Raw genomic sequence first — 18,461 nt, 5'->3', positions numbered from 1 at the left:
GATGCTGCGGCCAAGATGGCGCCGGGCGTCGAGTAAGCACGAGTGGGGATAGCGGCTCCGCTCCCGGCGCTCTCCCCACGTCGGGCAGGGGCGGGCGCAGGGATGAGGCGCGTTCCTGATCCCGGCTGGTTGTGGTGAGGGGCGCGGGCAGGTAGACACCATGGCGGGGATTATCAAGAAGCAGATCTTGAAGCATCTCTCCAGGTCAGTGGGGCGCGGTGCACCGGGCAGGCTGCGCGGTGCGGGGCGGGTCGATTGCGGGTCTCTGTCCTGGAGAGCGACCCCCCGGTCTAGGCGCTGGGCGGGGGGAGCGGGTTCATTCTGCCCGCAGAAGGGGAAACTGAAGTCGCCTCCTTGTAGTGATTTGGAGGCGGAGAGGGTGGCCGGGTGCTCGTGCGAGGCTGTCCGGCGGCCACAGCCGCTTCCCTGGCCCCTGGCCCCCGGCTCCTTCGCCCGGTGCCCGGCGGCGCAGGCGGGGAGGGGGTTCGGTGTGCCTGGCGCAGGAGGGAGTCACCGAGTGAGTCACCGCCGGGCTCGGCCGCCTCCCCGGCGGGCAGACGGTGCCCGCCCCCGCTGCCCGAGGTGTGCGGGGGGCAGAGAAGCGGGGGAGACCCCGACCCCCGTGATCCCCGGGCGGCGGGGGCGAAGGGCGGCCGCCGCGGTGCGCTGGCTGACCGGGGCTGGGGCAGCTTGGCCTGTGTCCTTGCAGCCCAGCTCGCCAATTCCGAGCTCTTGAGACACAGGTGAGGCCGGGCAACAAAATGGTGCACGCAGAGAGATGAAAATAAGTTCGTGGTTGTTTGGGTGACTGGAACAAGGTCTAAGGTGCCTCGCGGCCTAAAACGAAACAAACAAATCTGCTGTAGATGTCTTAGCTGTCAATGTCGCGTGCTTGAAAGATGGAGGAATCGCAGAAAGTACACAGTCTGATTCATACAGTTTCAGAAAGCCGCATCAGGTTTCTCCCATTTTCTGAAGAGACGCAAAAACCTGTTAGGTACTTGATCTGTCATAATACCACAGCGTTGCTAATTCTTAAGAGCTTACTTTTATATCTTAAAAAATATAAGCTGAAATACTTCAATTTTTTAGGTTTTTTTTTTCCCAAAATGTTCTGTTCCACTTTTGTGTGGTATTTCTGAAAAGTGTTTATAGAGAAAATTTAACAAAATGAAGTGACAGATTGTCATTTGACTAATCTGTGGGTGATGCATACAGAAATAATAATTCTCATTCCAGATCCTTTGATACCTATCTGCTAAATGTGATGTATGGAGCAGTAGTAGAATAATTTTTCTTCTCCACCCTGCTCATGAGTTATGTAGCAGGGAATGCTGACAAAGAAATCTTTTCTTCCCATGAAAATGACAGAACACTGTGTGAATGGAAATGCAACGAGAAGATGTCATCAGCCTTGAGTCAGTTTTCTAATTAGCAGGAGCTTGGAATAGCTGGATTTAGCAGCTTGTTTCCTGCAGTGCTATATAGCAAGCTGCATGGAAAAGAAGTGATACCTAGTCTCTGTGCTACAGGTTCACTCTAAAATGTGTCTGGGAGCTAGGCATGAGTAAGATGAGTCAGTTTTTGTCTAGTTTTTCAAATGAACAGCTGAATAGATTAGAACTAAGTACTTTGTCATGTTGTTAAATTTGTGATTCCTCTCGTGTGTTGTGTTATTGCTTACTCAACAAGGCTCTGTCAAATGATTATGACAAATTTTATCACTTCTGGAAAGCTTATGGGATATATCCAGTGATCTGAGGCTTGCAAGTTGAACTTGATGCTCATAATCCATGCTATTCAAAGAGTGTGTTTGCTACCTAAAGTGTAGACAGTATTATTATGCCCCTTCTTTCTTATGGGTGTTCTTCATTACATGCTCAGATAATATCTTTACTTCCTGCAGAACAGGTGTTTCAGTGGTTTCAGAAGTTGGTTACGCAGGAAAACAGAATTCAAGCAATGTGAGCTTAAATTTCAGGACCTTACGAAAGTATTCAAGATTTTCTTTAGTAAGTTTTCTGAGAAATGTGACTGAAGAGCCATATACATAAGGAATTTCCTGTAATAGAGAGAGTGCCAAAGGACACTTTCACTTTTTACTCTTACTATAGTAGTTGCTGTTCTGCAGTTTTTGTAGGTTCTTGAAACTGCTATCTGCTTGTCATCTTCAACTGAGCAGCTATTAGTGGCTGGATTAAAACTTACTGGAAGAGGTGCATGTATAATAAAGCAATAGTGGAAAGAATTGCCCTCTCATCTCAGTTTATTTTCATTTTTGAATATTTTATTTTCCTTTATGTTTGAACAAAGATACAAATTTGTTCCTTAAGTTACAGAGAAGTACTTTGATTTTTTGCCACAAACCACCGAACAGTTGAGGTTGGAAAGGATCTTTAGTGGAGATCTTGTCCAGCTCCCCCAGTCATCGCTGATTTGGCAATGTTTGCCATGAAGATTACTGCAATATCCGTTAATCATGTGTTTACTCTTTTACCTGTGTAGGTACTGTATTTGCAAATTTGAAAACATTGTGTTATTCAGCAGCACAGTTTCCACTTATCAGTTCACTGTGCTTTTATTAGTTGAACTGATAATGGACACTGGTGTAGAAGGAGCCTTGTCATTCTACATTTGTTAGACAGTGAAAATTTTACACAGATACGAGTCTTTAAGGTCTGAGAACAAGAAGATGACCCAAACTTGATTTTGAAACGGTTTTGATATCTAAATTACTTTTTACCTTTGTAAAGGGATTTTCTTATTGCTGTGTTACCGTTTAAGAACAGTGAAGGTAATAAAACTTATTTTTTTCAGCTTGTAACAAGTCTGTATCTCATGTCAGGATGTGGTAATGAGTTTTTTGCTTTTTCAGTCTTTGAGAAGTTTTAAAAATGTCCTCTATCTTCAGCATGCATTGTTCTTTCCCAAAGCTGTGGTAGAAAACAAGAAGGAGGGAAGGGGTAGGAACAAACTACATGTGTTTTTGTTGTACTTCACGTCATATGGTGCTTGGTGTAGGATATGAAACAATGTATCAACTGAACTGAAGAGATGAGTTTGCTATTTGGAGGCCTGAATTTTTGTCATCTCCATGTTGTATTAGGTGTGGTTTTACTGAATGCAGTTGACAGAGTGTCTTTATTTCATATGTGCCCTAAAATAAGTGTCTTGTGGGGTGTGGATAACCGCATCATCCTTTACAAAGGTAGGAAAGACATCACCCTAAGAGAAGTCTTCTCCGTAGTGTTGGGATCACTTATTCATACTGTAAAGGTCTTCCCCAGTGAACTGAAACTTGTGTTGAATCATCAGTTGTGCTGTTACGTGTTTTCAGTGGGTGAGAGATTTCTTGTTGAACAGCACCTTTTTATTGCAAAATTTTCTGTTCAGTGCTCTGCTGTGATGATTGCAGATATCCTTGAGCATTCCTTCTTTTTTCTCAGTCTTGGTGGACAAGTGTATGAAGCAGCGGTGCTAAAGATTTCTGATGGGAATCTAGATTGCCCTGTGCAAGTTCACTGTGGTGTTACTGCAATACTTTCTTTGGTGGTGAGGGGATCATCTGCCTGGCAGGGGTTTCAGTCTTGGGTTTGTTGGATGCGAGATACACACAGAGATCGGGTACTACTAACTCAGACTTGTATTAGGGTGTTTTCAGGTGTTCTATAGTTTTGGCTTTTAGTCTCATTGAAATTCCTTCTCTAGTTAATGAGCAGTCTTGAGTCTTCTCTGTGTCTGCATGATCCATGCTGTTCTGTGAAAAACAGTTTTGTTTATCAAGATGTGTGTAAATGAAGGCAAGCTTGTAAACTTTGCCTGTCTGATAAGTAGCCACACTAAATATGACAGTCTTCACCTCAATTGATACTAACTCTTAAGTTTATCAATGATAACATGTAGTTTAACTTGAAAAGTTACAGTTTGCAACTTACTCAATATTTTCCACAAAAAAACCAGTAAGAGGATCTAAATTGTTTGGTATGGCAGAAATTGTTTTCAGTTGTGTCATTGGTTAATATTCTTCATGAACTTAGACCTTTGCTTTTGCTTCTCTGAATCAATAGATGTGACCATACTAAGATTTCAATAGAAGAAAATTGCAGGGAGTTTTGTTACAATTGTTTTAATTTCATAGTTGGGAAGTCATTCTAAAGGTCATATAAAGAATAGTTGTACAAAGGGTAGGATCCTAATTGTGTGGATATCAGGAATCAGTTGGTCTTGATATAAACAATGATATCCTACGTAATCTGGGACAACTTCACTGATATGCATCCTACTGAAGTATTTGCCCTGCATATTGATCTGCTTTTATGCCAGTCAGACATGCCTGTTTGGTGAGGAATGTTGTCCTCTCAAGAGATCTGAGCTGACTCCTTTCAAAGTAAAACAGTATAACACCTTCATTGGACTAGAACTGGCCATTTCCTTCCTGTAAGTAAATGACCAAAATCATTTGGATGAACTTCGAACATTCTGCTAGTAGCAAAGTAAGTAGGTTTTTGCTTAGTCTCAGTTTTGTGTATTCCATTTCTGTGTCACTTTAGTTTTGTGAAATTTAGCCAATTCCTTTAGCCAGCCAAAGAACACAAAATGTGTACTTTTCCGCTTTTCTCTTTGCTTGTACTAATTTTGCAGAGTGTATTCTAGGTTACTGACTTCATTGGCTTGTGTAGTATGTGATAAAATTGCAAAACACTATGTAGACAGAACAATCTCTGTTGTTCTGAACAAGTCTGTATTGAATCTGTATGCTTGCAGAAAGTGTTAGCATGTCTGTCTTAAATGCTGCACCTAGGGAAAGAATAAGCCTAAAAACCTACAGGTGGTACTGCAGAACTGCTTGAGACAGCAGACAAGGAGAAGAAAGAGCAATGTAAAATTTCACTTTGATCCTGTACTTCTTAAATTCCCTTGTGTTTGAAAATCAATACTTCTAGTATTTAAATGGAGACTTCATGCCAGCAATTTCTTCTGTGTGAGTGTGTTCATAATGTTCCAATGAACATGAAGGAATCAATAAACGCTTTTTTCAACAGAAATAAAAAAACCTTCACTTTCTTCTGTTTTTGTTAGTAGCTTCATTCATCATATTGCATTTTAAGATTCTGTAAAAGAACATCTTTCAAAATTCAAACTTGCTGTGGTGCTTTATGAAATTTTACCTGTGTTTGGAGATAAACGAGCAGTAATGCATTTTCTGGTAAAATTCTTAATCATTTCCTTTATTAAGATTTGATCTTAAATCTTGTGTTACATCTCAGAAAGATCTCTTAAGCTTTCAGTAGTGTTTGGGTTAATAAAATAAACTCACAGAATTTGACTTCTCCTTTTCACTTTTTTTTACGTTATTTTTGCACATGTATTATAAATCTAAATGCTAATTCTACAGACACTGTATTTGTACAATTAAAGTTCTGCTGAAGCTTTGTTGAAGTCAGACAACTCTTGTGCATACATAATAAAGACGAATACATTTGCACAATCAAGAGGAATTAATCAGCAGCGTTTTAGTTGTATGTGATCATTTTCTTTAGAGTTCTCAGAATACTAGTAAGTGTCACAATGAAAATGATATTGAAGATTGCTCTGTTCAAGTGTCTGACACACTAGTATGAAGTATTCCCTGGGAAAAAAGGATATTTAAATAAAGCCTGTAAGAAATACAACTGTCTTTTAAGGTCAAGTGATTATGGAGTATGGAGCTAAACTAACCCACAGTTACATTTTTTTTAAAAAAATTGATATTTCTCCTGCCAAAGCCTTAGTGTTTTGAGGGGGTTTTTTTAATATTGAAGCAGAATAAAAGTCTGTACTAAATAACTCCAAGAATGAGAGATACTTTTTTTAAGGGTTGTTTTATTTTTTCTTTTTTTCTACAAGAAGATTGGATGAAGGAGATCAGATAATTTCTGGTGAGACATTAATGGAATTATAAAAGCTTACATGAAGTGATTTATTTCACAGGTTTTTTGAGAGTCATGAGAATAATTGCTAACAAGTAATTACTCAATTATATCAAAAGTATCTTGGGTTTGGCCACTTGCACAACAACCCAGGTTTCTCAATCCAGTAACTCCTGTAGAGTACACCTTTGTGGAGCTGGTGCTAACCGTGGTTCAGATCTCTTAATTGTCTTAATTTTTGATAAAGAAACACAGGAGAGGAAAGAGTTCCAGCTGGGCTGTGCTTTTTAGTTCTTCCAGCCTCCCACAGATGGATGTACAGGCCTTGGTGGAAGAATGTGCCCAGCACAGATTTTCTAGCGGCTCTGCCGTGCATCTTCACCATTTAGCTTGAGAACACCAGAGATTTGGGTTTGTTTTTTTTTCCCTCAGAGATGCTTGCTCCTTCTGACTCCCAAAGAATCAACACTTGGATCCAGCTACCCAGGAATCTGAAAGTTAGGTGGTTGCCGCTTCTGAAACAGTTTTCATGTTGTAGTTTCTTCTGTTGCTGGGGGTCTGGAAACCTGAGAAGAATAATTTGTAACTAGGTATCTGTAATTGACTTTAGTGATAAATCTCTTAAATGCTGTTCTGATATCCCAACAAACTGCCTACCAAGGTCACTGTCCAAATGCTTTGGTTTTGTTGCACCCAAAAGGGTAAAAGTGTAGGAATTAATTATGTTTCAGATGAGGCATCTCTTTGAAGTAAAGACAGTTAGCAAAGAACTTTTTTTTTTTTTTTGAGGAACTTATTGTACTGAAATTTCATAGCTTGCAAAAATCAGACTTTCAGATGTGTGCAAGTCTTTGTAGCACCACCCCAAACACAAAAACAAGCCCAGAAGTCCCATTCCCCCATATCTGTAGAGTCAGGTTTCTTAGTGTGAATTTTGAATAGCTGAGGTTGGGACACTGTAAATAGGAACAAATAATGTGAGAAATCTCAGGCTAGGCAAAACAAAACTGGAAAGTTGTCTTCCATTTAAAAATAAAATAAAAGAAAACCCTCCTATGCTGCATCTTTGGGCCATCTTCCTTCTCCTTCATTCTACCAAAATGTACTTACTGGGACGACTTGGCTACATTATATAGATCTTTCTTGCACAATTAAAATTTTCTTCATAAGCTGTTCATTTAAACAGGGCTCCAGTACTGTAGTATCAGACAGCAAGGGATATTCTCATGGGAACCTGGTGTTTTACACAGGTCTGTATCCTTTTGAAATTTGTAGTGTCATGATGTGTAACAAACTGTTGTAACTGCAGTTATCTTTAGCTAAAACTCTCTTACATTATTGTATCACTCCTTTTTCCCTTTGAACTTGATCCCTTGTATGTCCCCTGTGTCCCGTTCCCTGCAGCGATCCCAGCTGGCTCTGGTGGAGATTGGTTTGCTGTGAATATCCTTACTACCAAAATGAGTACCAGAAGCTTCTCAGAAGCCGTGGCAACTGACCACTTGCTTTCACCTGGAATAGGGGCCTTATGTCTGAATACCTTGCCCTCAGGTAACTTCCCCTCTCCCACCTTTGTAGAGTAAATATAAGAGGTGGTATGTATTTATATAAATTTAGGAGTGAAGTCAGCTCTATAAATGCTGCTTAGGTTTCCACTTCCGTTTCTTTTTGTAATTTAAAATTCTGCAAAAAATAATTGTTTGCTGTGCAGCTGTGTGTTTTGACTTCTTTGGTGTTTTTGTAACTCCTAAACTAAATTTGTAAAATGGGTTTGTGAACTAAATCAGCAATCCCAATATAAACATACCTTTATCTGTATTTTCTAAATGTAGTCTGGATATTTCCTAATACCTTTAGGTTATATGACATTTACTGTTTATTATTTGCATCTACTTAATTCCTTTTCCTTACTTACTGTGTATTACCTCTGTATCGATATATTTGAGGGATCGGTCAGCTCTTTTACTAGTTTACAGAAGAAAGTGACTGATTTTATTTATTTTTTTTTAAATTAAATAGAGATCTTACAGTTAATATCTTATCAAAAGATCTTACTTTGTTGTGAGGTCTGATCAGCTAGCATTAAAATAGATACGTGCTAATGTCATATAAATAAATCACGCAGTTTCCAAAAAGCAGGTATTGTTATGCTTTTACACTATATAATTATTTCATGATTTTAAATTTCTGAAGTAATTTTTTATCATATGGGTTTCTGGGGTTTTTTTTGCATTAGGTACAGAATGTTGTATTTTAAGAGGAATTTATTAGTTATCAACTATAAGCAAATTAAGGTGGTTTTATTGTTGCCTGCAGTGGGGAAGTTGTAAATACATTGCCACGTAGTGTTTGATATATTCAGGATTTTGTGTTATCTTGTACTCAACATATCATTAAGCCCTGACATGTATAGGATTGTCACGTTTGAATAAAGTTCTTTAGGTTTGATCATATTGGCCATTTCTCTGCTTGCTGTGAAAAGACTCATGGAATAGAAAAGCTTAATATTGGTCTGTGCGAGGATTTATCGTAAATGAAAGGTGAATTGCTTAAGCAATGTTTTACTTGCCACATGATTATCATTTGTGTAGTGCAATCTCCTCATTTATGCACAGTGCTTGGCTGTGTCTGTGCAGATCTGCTTCATGACACATAATTAGATAATAATCATTGATGACAGCAGCTGTCTCAGTTCTGCCTGTGCCCAAAAAGCAAGCAATACAGCTTTTCTAAGTGGAAAGAAAATAATTTCCTATACGTGTTATTACAGAATTAACTAGGGGGAAGGATTACGTGCAGTCAAGAGACTTGGTGAGGATGTCATTATTTGAGAAAGTGTGGAACGAGTCTTGAAGCTAGTAGGAGTGTACTAAGACATTTTTAGGAAGTCACCTGGAGTGGGAGTCTGTGCTGAAGTCCTTCTGTGTTGTGATGAAATGGAAGCAATTATTTGGAAAGTGGCAGCAAAGCAAATGTATTATTCAGGGCTCCTACAATGGGATGGATAAGGAGGTGGTGTGACACTGCACCAGATGTGTTACACAAATACGGGTTGCTTGTTGAGCCAAAGTCTTAATTAGTGGTTTCCCTGGAAAGAAAGATATGGATTTAGACTATGATAGGTCAAAAAGCATGATAAGTGTTAGGTGCTTGAGGTCCCGTATAATAGCCTGAAAAGTCCCACCTGAAGCTGTAGGTTTGTAGGTGGTCTTTTGGACTTGTCAGTGTGCTGTAACTACTGGCCAGCCTGAGAGCAGTGGGTCCAGGCTGGGTGTGTAAACAAGGAAATGCCCTGTCCTGCTCCCAAAGGTTGGGCAATGAGCACCTTCACAAAGTGCTTTGCAGCAGGTGATGCAGATCCTCTCCATGCTGCAACAGGCCGTGGAGGGTTCTCTGTTGTGCACTCAGACACCAAATACACACCTGACATTTCTGCAAATGTTGAAGGTGAGATTAGATAAAGCATGTAGCCATTTGGGTGGTGTGGCCACAATACCGATAGATAAAGGGGTAATACCTTTCTTGTGTACAAATTGATGTTGGAGGCTGTAAGAAGGTGTCAGTTGGGTATCACAGGTAGTGAGGGGTGTACTTGATCAAGCCAGTTACTTAAAATTAACTATGTTTTGTGGTGTTAGGCTGGATGAGAGGAACTCCATTGTAACAGTATACACTGTTTATCCCAATACTTTGTTTCTGTGGCAAATTTGACAGAGGTTGTTCTATTCCTCTTCTACTTGAAGTCTAAAAATTTGAAGTGGTGTAGTGAGCTGAATGGTAGTAGACCTTCTTCACTCTGTTACTTAGAGTCATGGGAAGGAAACATCTTCCTGAGAAACTCAATTGAAAAAGACCATTTGTCTTGTTTCAGAAATGCTGTAATATTCCTTAGTGATCAAATAACATGGTTCAGCCAGGTGAAACAATAAAAAACCAGTTATCTTTGTGTTCCGTTTCTGCTGTTCTATTATTGATCTAGTTGCCAGTGCTTAGTAGGTCATGCTTCCCTTTTTCAGAGCCTGTTGTTTAAGCAGTTTGAGTTCATAACAGGGAGATAAGCAAAGCTTGTGGCACAAACTGTGAAGTAATAATTTGTCATGATTTAAGCATGTATTTAAAGTCATATTGCTGAGGAGATTTTATTTAAAAAACAGGAAGGCACATGGTAGAGCTGGGAAAACAGGTTGTATATTCAGGAGATGTGCAAAAGAGCTGAGAATCTGTGTCCAGATGTGATCTAGACTTCTCTTAATTCTCTACTAAATCCAGAGGTTGGAGTTTCTGTTGTGGAATTTGACAAGGCACCTGGTATTTGCTCTAAACCTTTGGGAAAGCTGCTCTAAGCTTCATGTGGTTTGTGGCCTTTTGTATACAAACCACAAGCTTGTGACTTCAGAAAAATGTTTTCTCATCTTCTCTAGCTGTTCTGGGGGATTTTTTGTTTCTGTTTTCAACCTCTTGGCCATCTTCTCTGCTCTGTTCAGGGCTCCAAGCCTGTGATGTTACAAACAAACCTTTAGAAAATAATTATTTTAGGCAAGGAAATAAATGCATCTTTTATGTAGGTTTTGAGTTATTTTAGAGGGAGAGAACTGGAAGAACTGTGGTGGTCCTGACAAAATACATGGATTGTAACTTACTCCTCTTTGATCCTTAATACTGCATTCTTATTGTACAGTCTTTTATGCTTTTCACTAAATTCATATTCTGTACTTTGTAAATTACAGTTGAACTGTCTATCTGTAATTGCATAGGAATATTTAGTGCACATGTTTGTCGATGCACCCAAAGGAGCTATATCAGGCATTTATGATATTGATAAATTTGTATTTCTGGATCCTTGCATTTAAATTGTAAATACTTTACAGCATTATTCTACTTATAAAATTCAATAATAAAAATGTATTGAAACTCTTACTATCACATAGTAATTCAAACCTCAGATATGTTTTGAGAAAGGAAGTGTAGTTTGTGAAATTGAAACCCAATCTGTGAAATCAGTTTTGCTAAAAATATCTTCTCACAGCTCACCTGTTGAGAGTTTTCTTCTGTGACTTTTGAAATGAAGGGTACAGTCTTAACAGGTAGAGATGCTGTTATGTCTGTCTCTTCTGAATGAAGCAGCACTTAGAGCATTTCTCCTTTCACTGGCTACGGGAGAGGAAATAAATTCAAAGCAATACTCTTGTAAGAGTTAAAAAAAATGTATATAGAAAAAGTGATGGTCCTTTCTGAATTTTCCCCCGTCCTTTTGCTCCCTGTTGAAGGAGACTGGCTTCTATTTGTTTGAAGGATATTGAAAGTTACTCAAAAATGGCTTTGCTGTTGCCATTGTCCTCCGTAATGGTATTTTGATATCTTTCTTTCTCTGAAGTTTGAAAACCTCTTTCTGTAGGTCCTGTGTGTTTCACTGTGATGTCTGCAGCTGTGACCAGGATAATGCTTAGATCTGACTCCGAGCAGAGAGGCATTTCTGGTGTGGCTGAGCAACAGGGAACTCTGAGGGGGACTTTTTTCACAGAGCATGAGTCTCAGGAGAGTTGCGTGTACCTGTGTGTGTGTAATGGCCGAATGGTTTTGCCTTTGCTGTGTAAATGTGACTTTAAAATGACACCAGTTTGTAATTCTTATGTTGACCCTTACCTAGAAGTCAAGAGTGAGAGGTGCTACCAGCTGACTGAAAACACTCAATGGCTGCTTTTTTTCTTCTAGGAATTTTGTACATCCTGAGTCAGATGAGACTTTGCAATGGTTTCTGATATAGGAAGTTTTATATTTTGCAGTTACTTCTCGGGGTTTGTTTTCTTATCCCGAGATTCAGGTGGTGGTTCGAGTGTTCGAGTGAGCCTTTTTAGCCCTCTGAAGGCCCCGAGCCAGACAGGAGAAAAAAGCGGAGTCTTCAATATCTTTTTCTCTTTGGTTTCTCGCCTTGTTTATTATTTTCTTATCTTACAATTTTCTCTGTGCCCATCTGAGATGTTCACAGCTGCTCGGACACAGGACGACTTCCCCTGCGATGGGAGGTCGCTGCCTTTTATACAGACAACTACGTGTATATTATTTACAGTTATGTGCCAATGCCTAATACCTATACTAAAGGGGTCAACTCTACTCTGACCCAATCTCCTTTAACTACTTTGTGCCACCGTCACCAGAAGATGGACGTCAGGGGAGAAGAAGGAAGAACTCAGGGCAACACCCGAAATCCTCCATCTTGTTCCCCATGCACCTACATACTAAGAATCCTAAAACTACAAAATTTTCCACCCTGTGACACACTACACTACTGTCTGTCACATCTTTGTGACTTGTAATTCTTCTCTCAGTGTTAGAAGCTTTTTTCCATGGGCTGAAGTCAAAGACGGTGTCTATCTAGGCTCTGTGCCAGGGTCTACAACCCCCCTGTACAGATTCCAGACCCCCCTGTACAGATCTCAAACCCTCTTGCTCGGGTCCCAGACCTCTCTGCCGAGGTCTGTGGCCTCCCAGAGTGCCCAAATGAATGCCCTGGACTCCAACAGTTACTGATAGGTTGTTTTAATGAGGAAGGTTGTTTAGTTCTTCTCATTTATTCTTTTTTGTTGAAAGAAAGAAAAAAAAGTAACCAGGAAACAAAATAATTCAAGTCCTTTATTCCCCTCATAATGTTTCTAAACAGAACATTTAGAAATACATTAGTTGCCAAGAAAAATAAATCTATCAATAGCTTTATCTCAATGTATTTTTAGTACTGAAATTATGAAACTGTATTGTTCACAGATTAAATCTCATTGCTTTTGGATAATTTATGACTGTAAGCAGTACAGTAACAACTGCAGCGTTTCATAAGAAACATGTCTAGTAATATTTGCTAATGCATATATGCTTGCATTTTGTCAGGCTAGGTGAATGCATTTTCAAAGCTAATCATCCCAGGAATGGAGTAGGGCAGTAGGACTAAAAAAATGCTTGCTCTGTTTCAGGCTGTACTTGGAAACTGTTTAAGAGGCCTTCTTCATCTTCTTCCACCATCTCCCCCAGTATCAAGTACTTAATGAGGACCTTGTAGTTCAGTTAGAAGTTGGTCTCTTGAATGGAAAAGAAATGCTGGAATTGCACCTTCTGGGGCATTGCTTCAGGGCGATGTTCCATCATTGAGGACAGACAAACCCCTTTGCTCTCTGCCTGGAGAAAAGCAGCACCAGGAGATTTTAGTAGGAAAAGTCACAAAGCATAGTGCCAAGAGCAGTATTTTCTACTACCTAATTTTGTAAAACTAGACTCAATTCATGAGCAGAAACTAATTTTCATGGGAGATTAAAAGTATGGTAAAGTATAGCCTGTTCTTAGCTTATGGTAGATACAGTGCTACAGCTGTTGGTTTGAAGGTGGACCGTGTGCTCTATCATGTTGTCTTACAAGGATGTGAAGCATTTGACACTGTCACACAGATTCTTTCATTGTATCAGCAAATCCTAGTGCATTTGAAATATAAAGTAATTTATATCTACACTTTTAAATAGTTACACTTTTTACCACATGGATATCATATTCAGCTTTCAAGTTTTCATCCAATATTTTATATACCTCCTGCTGCTATGCGTGTGTATGTGTATTTCTAATTTGTTGTTAAATTCTAAGACTAAATCTAATTAATATTGTAAATAAAACTTTTATTCCAACGTTTTAACTAAATAAATAGAAAGGTACTCTTATGACAGTAATTTTAGGGGCTTGGGATTTTTTTCTCCTTTCAAAAAATTAAAGCGTGAAATAGATTCAGTTCTACTTTATATAGTTTAAAAATAATAGTTCAGTAGTTTGAGTCAAGGATTGTTGTTATTCTGGGTGACGCAAAAATTAGAAGATATGTCACAATATATTTTTGTTTATGTATTTATAAATTGAGCTACTGAGATGAAAAAAGATTAGAGGGACAAATCAATTCCGTTCTACCATTTCTTTCCAGGGTGAAATTTATCTAAGATTTCTTAACCCCCAGACCATTGCTTTAAGTTAAATTGTCACTGATACCAAAGCAGGATAGCTTTGGTTGCTTTATGTGTATTTACTTAAGGTGTGTTTGTTTTTAGGTTCACCAAAAATCTGTCACCTGACAAGATCAACCTGAGCACGTTAAAGGGGGAAGGTCAGCTGACCAATTTAGAGCTGGATCAAGAGGTACTCCAGAACATGCTGGATCTTCCAACATGGCTGGCTATAAACAAGGTGTTTTGTAATAAAGCATCCATTAGGGTGAGTGTTTTATTGTGCTGGGATGGTAATAAACCAAATCTTTCTTCTTTTCGTTCTGTCTTTGTAAACTTTGAAGCAACTTTGTATTAGTAGGAAATTGTGATGTGCTTAATAAAATTTTAAAGAACAACAAAGATTTTATCAGCAATAATTTCTTCCTTTTTTGTTTCTCATGTGATGACATAAAATGCATTTGGAAATAATGAAAATATGAGGGATTATTTTAAATGTTTTTTTCTTTCTGGGTAGAATTCATTCCTACATGTTTTGAAAATGAGGTAGAAATAAAAGTTTCTATTTGTCGGTGGTAATTAGTCTATCATAATTATTTATTATTCTCTTTGTGTATTCTCTCTTCACTCCTCTTTGTTTATTGCTTTCTCTCTTGTTCTGTTCCCGTTTCCAAAAATACCTTTCTGAGGGATTCTGATCTCTGTGGGAAATGTGGGAAACACAGTAAATCTAGTAGCTACTGCGTTTTTGGTAATTGTGGCTGCTAATAATTGAAACAAGGTATATAATCTGTACCACATTTTATGGCTGTGGGATTAAGAAATGAAGGCTGGCTTGTTCTTGACAGAAGTTACACTGTGGTCAAACATTAGCACCTGATGAGGTTTGTTTATGGTTTTTGGTGTTCTTTCTTTGCTTTTTTCCCCCCACTATGGGAGATTGTCCTGATTTTTTTGAATGCGGTGAACTTGATGTTTTGTTGCATGCATCCAATCAGTTGTAGGTCAACATAGGAAATGTAGATTTTCTTTCCTTTTAAAGGAAAGAAAGTGTAAGGCAGTGATGCTTTTTCTGATGCTTGACAACACACTGGCAAAGAGACAGATTCTACTTTGTTCCTCTGTTTTTCTGCTCAGTGATAAGTAGATTTTGAAGTTCAAAGTTTTTAACGCCTAGTGTGTGCATAAAGTTACCATATAGTATGTTCAGATGAACTTGATATTTTGAAAGTAATACTATGCTGAGTTTAGAAGTTAGAAATATAATTTGTGTGCCTAAAACACATACTGTGTGATTTATTTTACTGTCTTTTTAATATTTAATTTGCTTTAGAATAGTGTTTTCTCTTGCAGATACCATGGACAAAATTGAAAACACATCCCATCTCTTTGGTGAGTTCTGGAATAAACTCTGAAATGTACTGTGTGTAGCAGAATCTATATAAAATATTTATATGGTTCTCTTGGTGTGATTTTAGAAATAACTGAAACATCAGCAGGCCTTTACTAAGTGTCCTCTGGGTAGCACCAGACCAAGGCAAAATGCCTTAATGTTTTTCTTGGTAGGTTTGTTTTCTTAATCTGTGGCCTTGGCGTAATCACAGTAATGTTTGACCGTTAGCTCATTTCTGTCACGGTTTTAGTCATTACATGTTAATTTGGGTTTACGTGAAGGGTAGTTATTTGTCCCACTAATCCCTTTTACAACTTCCCGCCTTTCTTTTGGAGCTGTCTTTTCTGGGACTTTTCAATTCTACATCTTTATGCAGTGATCTCAGCTATAGCAGGTTTGACACACATAGCATTTATAGGGTTTTTGTAACCACCTTAAGTAGGAGGTGAAATGTGTAAATAGGACTCAACAACAATGAGAAGCCGTGTTAATTCTTGCATTTGTTTTCCTTTATTTTTTTTTTTTAATATACTAACAATTGTGGTAGCACCAGGAGTCATTTTATTTGATCATGAGTAAACTTTCTCAATTGCGTTTACTTAAGAGTGAATATTCCTTTAGTTGTCATGTTTCCCAGTCTTGCAGTGAATGTGCTTGTAATTTCTTTGTTCTGAATCAGACTTGAGAAAGACATGTTGTTTTAAATAATTGATGCATTTACTAGTGACCCAGTTGGAATGTACTGATGTCTGTACTGCTTCTTCCTGACACCCAGAACTTAAAGTCTGGTAATGCCGAGGTGGGATGATTCAGCCTCGTGGCTGTGAGATGCAACTGCCCAATTAGGAAATCGGTTTAAGCTGTGCTATTCTTAAACATGACACACTTTGACCTAGGGTAGCAAGGCGTTGTTTGCTTTGCTCCTGTTGAACTTACATTAGCACTGTTTGAGGCTAAGATAACTTTCAAGGTAACCTTTCTTACATAAAGGTTTCCTTGAACAAGTGCATTTTAAATAGGTAACAAAAGTTCACTATTCAATAGTAGATTGTACAACAGCCTTTTTAATTTCTAAAGGAAAGTGAATTCAATGGCCCAAGTGCCAAACCTCAACCCTTCATTACATCACTGAACTTCTGGTATTTTGGGAGAGACAGGGATGGGGGGACATTTTTGCTACTGAGAGTTGAATTAAGTTGGAATAGCATCCTCTGTTAGCATAGCTTACTGGGTAACTAGAACCCACTTGTCTAGCCAAAGGGCCTTTCACTGAGCTAAGGTGCCCTTTGTGAGAATCAGTCTGTTAACGCAGTGGCACATACTGTTATCTTTGTTCACCCACTTCTGGTTTTGTATGATAAACAAGATAGTTTTGAGGAGTGATTTTGAGCCCCAAGGAAAATCTGCAGCTCTTTTTACTCTATCCAAGTACAGTAGTTGCTAGTGAGAAAAGACAGATCTGCATCGAGATCCATTTTTCATTACTTCTTTTTTATATTGTGCAGTCTCTTGGAATCACTGTCCTACTGTTCTGTGCGCTGGTCATGTAGTAGAGGGAATTCTTAAAGAGTGGTCAAACAGCCAAAACTGCTAGGATAACTAGGAGAAATCTTGGCTTCCCCCTACCATCCTCAAACCAAGGGATTGCTTTTTTCTTGGGTTTTTTTTTTTTTTTTTCCCTCTCTGTTATTTTCAAGGCAAGATAATCATTGAGACAGATAAAAACTAATTTTTAAATGTCCAAATCTACTGTTACCAGCTATTGCATCCCTTTAAGCATCAAAATACAGTGAAGTATAAATAAATCCAGACTAGACGGTTTTGGTTGTAGTCAGGTTTTCATGGATAAGAGTAGCACAGAAAAATGTGGAGCAAATAGATTGACAAGAAGCATGATTAACACAGTATGATAATAATCTGGTAGCTAAGGCAGGTTGAATCTTGAAAAATCTAAAACTGAGGACATAAGGGTTTTTGGTGTTTGCCTGACCTAGGAGCATAAATGGGGAAATTCAGAAAGGGTGATAGAAAGTTAGAATTAGACAGAGAAAAAAATCTCAACTCTCATGCTTTGAATCAGCTTGTATTAAGTATTTAATTGAAACAACAGCCATATAGAAGGAAAATTCAGATAACTACACATTAAACCATGTCCATTTTGAACTGCAATTTTCGGTAATTTGTGTGTTGGATAAATAATATTCAGGGACCAGGAATTTCATGATACAATATTTGACTGGGGATATGTGTTAGAACTCACAAAATTGAAAAGGAAAAAGTTAAAAAAAGAGATAATTCTAATGTGTTACAAAAGTTTATGGAAAAATTGACATGGTAGGAAATGTTTTATATATATTTCAGAAGAAGTTCTCAAGTCACCTTTTTTCATTTGGATTTTTGTTCTTCATATGTCAGCTATTTACTTTGCTATTTCTAAGGTCTCAATTTTTTTTTCTTTTTCTTTTTTTTTTTTTTTTTTTTTTTTCTTTTTTGGTTTTGGTTTTTTTTTTGTTTCTCAAGTCCTTGGATAAAGTTGTAATGGAAATGAGCACATGTGAAGAGCCACGTGCCCCCAATGGACCCTCTCCTATAGCAACTGCATCCGGGCAGAGGTCAGTGATGGTACTTACATGTAATTGGTCAAAAAAGGTTTGGAATTATATAGATTGACTGCAAATTTTCAGTAGTATATAGGGTTGCAGCTTTCCATTCCCATCTCCTCCAAAATTTTATTTTATTGCTTGTGTGTGAAATAGTGTAGTGATAATGGAGCTATCCAGACCTAAATCTGGAGAGAACATGTGAACTAGGGATGGAGCTTGCAAGGTATGTTTCATAAGGGTGCAACTGCTATGTCAGATATTTACTGAGTTTAATTGATACTAAGTTCTTTTTAAATGAATGATATCTTGCCTTCATCCTTTTTGGAAAATACACATACTGTTCATGTGGGTTTTAAAAATTTTTCTTTTTTATTTGTTTTTTCTAAAGACTTTAAAGTTCTATTTCCTCAATTTTATCAGCTGATTCTTACAGAGAGATTTCATGCACACTGTTTAGCCCAGAACTTAAGCAATTTGGTGGAACAGTACAACATTACATCAGTGATTTTAGTCTCTCCACACCCCAATCATTTCTTTACATGGACTCAAAACATTTTTCCTGTGGTCACAGGGACCTATATATAGAGAA

The 18,461-nt window shown here is 38.2% G+C and overlaps 1 protein-coding gene across 2 annotated transcripts in view; it reads left to right on the top strand.

The window, feature by feature from the left end:
• Nucleotides 1–18,461, top strand: part of BLTP3B (bridge-like lipid transfer protein family member 3B) — a 48,777-nt gene continuing 30,316 nt past the window's right edge. For both annotated transcript variants that reach the window (XM_066183442.1, XM_066183444.1), the window contains exons 1-4: nucleotides 1–204; nucleotides 13,982–14,144; nucleotides 15,230–15,268; nucleotides 17,790–17,881. In XM_066183442.1, the coding sequence (XP_066039539.1) occupies nucleotides 161–204; nucleotides 13,982–14,144; nucleotides 15,230–15,268; nucleotides 17,790–17,881 (338 nt within the window). In that variant the 5' untranslated portion in view covers nucleotides 1–160. The remainder of the gene's footprint in view (nucleotides 205–13,981; nucleotides 14,145–15,229; nucleotides 15,269–17,789; nucleotides 17,882–18,461) is intronic.

Source organism: Chamaea fasciata, unplaced genomic scaffold, assembly GCF_029207755.1.
Source record: "Chamaea fasciata isolate MVZ Bird 193981 ecotype frontalis unplaced genomic scaffold, bChaFas1.0.hap1 SCAF_5, whole genome shotgun sequence".
Taxonomy (NCBI): Eukaryota; Metazoa; Chordata; class Aves; order Passeriformes; family Sylviidae; genus Chamaea; species Chamaea fasciata.
The sequence above is the reverse complement of the archived record's forward strand: the minus strand, read 5'-3'. Positions and strand labels throughout refer to the sequence as shown.